At 37.5% G+C, this 4,899-nt stretch overlaps 1 protein-coding gene across 1 annotated transcript in view; it reads right to left on the minus strand.

Annotated features, from left to right (window-relative positions):
• The window catches only part of LOC106867826 (SET and MYND domain-containing protein 4), a 30,819-nt gene that overhangs the window by 20,061 nt on the left and 5,859 nt on the right, over nucleotides 1–4,899 (minus strand). The window contains exons 3-4 of the mRNA XM_014912851.2: nucleotides 3,558–3,647; nucleotides 2,113–2,239 (exon numbers count right to left, since the gene is read on the minus strand). Of these exons, the coding sequence (XP_014768337.1) occupies nucleotides 2,113–2,239; nucleotides 3,558–3,647 (217 nt within the window). The remainder of the gene's footprint in view (nucleotides 1–2,112; nucleotides 2,240–3,557; nucleotides 3,648–4,899) is intronic.

A 4,899-nucleotide genomic window follows, 5' to 3' on the forward strand; every position in this document is an offset into this window, starting at 1 on the left:
GTGCCCCTGAACTGGCTTGTGCGGGTGGCACATAAAAGACACCATTTCGAGCGTGGCCGTTTTCGTGCGGGTGACACGTAAAAGCACCCACTACACTCTCTGAGTGGTTGGCGTTAGGAAGGGCATCCAGCTGTAGAAACTCTGCCAAATCAGACTGGAGCCTGGTGTTGCCATCCGGTTTCACCAGTCCTCAGTCAAATCGTCCAACCCATGCTAGCATGGAAGGCGGACGTTAAACGATGATGATGATGATGATGATGATGATTCCAACTGAGTCTCCAGTGGGAGCATAATCTAATATCTTGATGTGCTGCTTCCTTCTGCACTAACCTATGAAACACTGTTTCTTCCTAATCTCATAGGAAACTGGAAAGGTTGTGGGCCACAGAGCCCATCTTCCTGTGATTAAATTAGAAAAAAAATCCATTTTTATATTAGACTCAATTCTTACATTATAATTTCCCTTTCATCTTCTCCTAACCCTTTAACATTTAAACTGGCTATATCCAGCTCAAATACTCTACTAGTTTTGTGTTCAAACCGGTGAGATCCAGCCTCTCACACCTCCCCTACAATGTCATTCTAAAAATAAACAATCACAGTATTGAAACTTCAAAGCTGCCAGATAATCATCATCATCATTTAACGTCTGCTTTCCATGCTGGCATGGGTTGGATGGTTTGACTGAAAACTAGTAAGCCAGGGTGCTGTACCAGGTTCCAATCTGATTTGACATGGTTTCTACAGCTGGATGCCCTTCCTAACACCAACCACTCTGAGAGTGTAGTGGGTGTTTTTTACATTCCACCGGCATGGGTGCCAATGGCCTGACACTGGCATTGACCATGACTATAATCTCACTTAGCTCGACAGGTCTATACATGCATGGCATATCGCCAGGGGTCTTGGTTATCTGTCACTGCCTCCATGAGGGCCAATGCCTGAATGGTGTTCTTTATGTGCCATGGGCACGAATTCCAGTCACACAACACTGTCATCAACTACGACTACAATTTCACTGGGTTTGACAGGTCTTCACAAGCACAGCATATCACCCAACAATGCATGATTAATTAAAATGATGTGAATTAATAAGCTCTGCATTTGTCATAGAGATTTGAATATTGAAGGATTAATGTTACTTATTTGAGCAACACCAGATATTTACTGCTAGCTTAATACAACAACCAACAGTTCAATTTCAGATAAGTCTAATAGTCAACAGCTATTTCCCTGTATACCTAGGAAAGATATTCAATAAAAGTGTCTAAAAAGATGAGTAACAAAATGCTGCCATGCACAGGGCACAGTCTGGTTTGTCATTAGCTTATTACATTTCGACGAGGTCGACTTTGCCTTTCATCCTTTTGGGATCGATAAATCAAGTACCAGTTGAGTACTGGGGTGGATGTGATTGACTGTTCCCCTCCTCACAAAATCCAGGCCTTGTGTCTATAGTTGAAAGGATTAGCTTATTACACTGAAGTAGGGGTCAAACAGCAGGCAATTGGTCCTTAAAAATAACTTTGGTAGTTATCTTAAATAATATTCCTAGATAATCTGGTAGTCTTTTTCAACACCTAGATAAGTAGAATTAAGTGTACTATCCAACAAAATGTGTTCAGTGAGTTGGAACCCAATAACATTGAACTAATGAGTTGGTTCCAACAGATGTCATGTAGACTGGTGCCTTATTTCTCACTTGGCCATCATATTATCATGATTACAGCATCAATATAAGGACACTAACTTCAGGATACAAAGAGTGAAAGAGAGAGAAAAGAAAAAAAGGGACGTATTATGAAAATTGTTCACAAACAATTATTTGAAAAGCAGTTATTCGAAATAAATATCATTTGTGTACCTGATTTTTAATTATTATCATTTTTGTTTAAATAAAATAAAAAATTTAGAATAATTAACATTTCGTATAATTGTCCTTTTGAATAATTTTCATTCATACAATTTTCCATTTGAATAATTGTTTTCGAACAACGTTCACGTAATCAAACAATGCTTGTGGTGTGCTGATTATTGGTTTAAAATTCCATGAATAAATCTCCTAAGACTGAATGAAGGAACAAAGAAACAAAAAAAAATATACATAATTACCAGTATTTGCTTCTTTGTAGCGTTGAAGATAGAAAAGACATTGTGCTTTCCGAAGACTGAGTCTCGATGGAAGATGTGCAGGAATACAAGAACATTGTTTGACTTCTTCAATGTCAGCTATGCATGCCTGGTTGGTGGGAAGAAATGTAAAAGATTTGATATTTATACAGAAGATATTCTTTTGAAGGGAAATGGAAAGTGAATATATTAGGTTGTTCCGAAAATAATGGCTGCTCTAAGTGCTGTGTTTTGAAATGCAATTTTATCTGTGGCTGGACATCCTTCCTGACGCCAACCACGCTCAGAGCATAGTGGGTGTTCTTTACATTCTACCAGCACAGGTGCCATTAACCTGACACCAGCATTGGCCATGACTACGGTCTCGCTTGTCTTGACTATAAAATATTTATTATTTATAACATATATACTGACATGTGTTACTTAACACATTCTTTCATATTTTCACTCTGTCGGCTCCAGCTTGTATCCCAGCATTAGGTTCGTCAGTTTCCATCCAGTCTCCTCAGCTGACGTTTGTGCTGAAAGTGACTTTGGAGTCCAAATCTTTACGTTCTGAGTTCAAATTCCACCGAGGTCGATTTTGCCTTTCATTCTTTCGGGGTTGATAAATTAAATACCAGTCAAGTGTTGGGGTCGATCTAATCGACTGCCCCCACCTCACCAAGTATCAAACCCTGTGCCTAGAGTAGAAAAGAATATACTTGTTTTATTCAATTGGTTTACTTATCATCTATAACTTAAAATGTTTTTGGTAACAACAAGAAGCTTTTAACCTCTTGAGAGGTCAGTTTGGGGACAAAAGGAATAAAGCACTGAACTAGATTTCTCTCAAGAATTAGTTTTGTCTCTCCTTTATGTTGAATATAAATCTCAATGAGCTTGATTTTGCCTTTCATTCTTCCAGGGTTGATAAACTAAATCCCAGTAATACGCTGGGGGAAATTCAATTGCCTCTACCCAATGTGTAATCTCTACATTCGGTGATGCATCTGTGGGAGGCCCCACAGATGCATCACCGAATGTAGAGATTACACATGCTATGAGAGAACAAGTGCAAGATATGAAGCAGTTGTAACTGAGGATTGAACCAAGCTGATATTTCCATTCAATGTAGCTTTGCCATTACATCGACATTTTGCTACCCAGTAAGTAAAGAAGCAACAAGGTGGGTTGGCAGAATTGTTAGAACATCGGGTAAATTACTTAGCAGCATTTTGCTTGTCTGGACGTTCTGAGTTCAAATTCTGACAAGGTCAACTTGGTTTTTCATCCTTTCGGGGGTCAATAAAGTAAGGACCAGTTGAGCACTGGGGTTGATGTAATCAACTTAAACCCCTTCCCCAAAATTTCTGGCCTTGTGCCAAAGTTTGAAACCAATATGTAAAGAAAAGAAGTGAATAGCTAGATGTTTGCTTAATACTGACTTGGTATTTGCCGAGATGAAAGAGAGCTGCAGATCGATTCGAATAAGAAAGAGCAAGGTCATCGGAAGTTAACGGTGCCAATGTTAGGCTCTGAAAAGAGAAAGAAAGGGAAAATAGACTTGAGTAACTGAAAGCAATAGTAGACAGGAATTCTTATGCTTTGTTATAAAGATCACAAGTGACATAGCTTTGTGATATCTACACTGACCAGAGTTAAAACAATAGCATCTCCTTCTCTTAGTTTGTCTATTTCCTTATATATATATATATCATCATCATTATCATCGTCGTTTAACGTCCGCTTTCCATGCTAGCATGGGTTGGACGATTTGACTGAGGACTGGTGGACCAGGAGGTGACACCAGGCTCCAATCTGATTTGGCAGAGTTTCTACAGCTGGATGCCCTTCCTAAGGCCAACGACTCAGAGAGTTAGTGGGTGTTTTATATATATATTAGTTATTAGTGATGGCTCCAATATTAGTTTCAAATAGCAATCTGGATATATTACTTACTGTAGATGTACAGTAAGAATGCCATATTTGTCTTGAGAAAACATTTCTTGCAGACGTATAATGCTAAAAAGCACAGACATATTAGCAGCAGATGAAAAATGATGTCCTGTATCAATGATGGAACATGCAGAAATCATGTGATCTAGCAGTTCTACAGCCGGTCCTGGATATTTTTAGTGTGCACCTGATATTTCTGTGCTTTTTTAGCCCTCTGTGTCTATACAAGATGCTTCCTCAAGATGAATCCTACAGTATTATGGTGTTCTTACAGTACATACATGTTAAGTAGGATATACAGATTTATGTATATATCAGGTCATCCCATAAGTTTTGTCTGATTTTACCTTTTCAAAATTGAATGAAATTTAAAAGTATTTTAGAATGTCTAATGGAATTAAAAATTATTTTTATGCATTTGTGTACATTTAAACTAATCAAATATTATTTATCTATATATATAATTGTATTTGATAAATAAATTCAAAAAGGGATAAAACTCTTTTACAAGAATTTTATCAAGAAGCCAGTGTGTAAAAAAATTCATAAGGGAAATTTCTATTCCCAAGAATATAATTATTTGTTTATATTTATATAAAGGGCATTATTACAGAAAATAATAACGCCATACAGTGGACTTCTCAAAATAACCACATTTAGTACCTAATGCGAGGAAAAACAACCAACAGAAGACGACCAACTTTCTGTACATTTTATTATTTATCAAAGGATAATGATAAAGATGAACATGAGCGAATCAATTTAGATTTAGATGAGATGCAGTTTGGGTTCGTGCCAGGTAAAAGCACTACTGATGCCTTATTTCTAGTG

Source organism: Octopus bimaculoides, chromosome 5 (genome assembly GCF_001194135.2).
Source record: "Octopus bimaculoides isolate UCB-OBI-ISO-001 chromosome 5, ASM119413v2, whole genome shotgun sequence".
Taxonomy (NCBI): domain Eukaryota; kingdom Metazoa; phylum Mollusca; class Cephalopoda; order Octopoda; family Octopodidae; genus Octopus; species Octopus bimaculoides.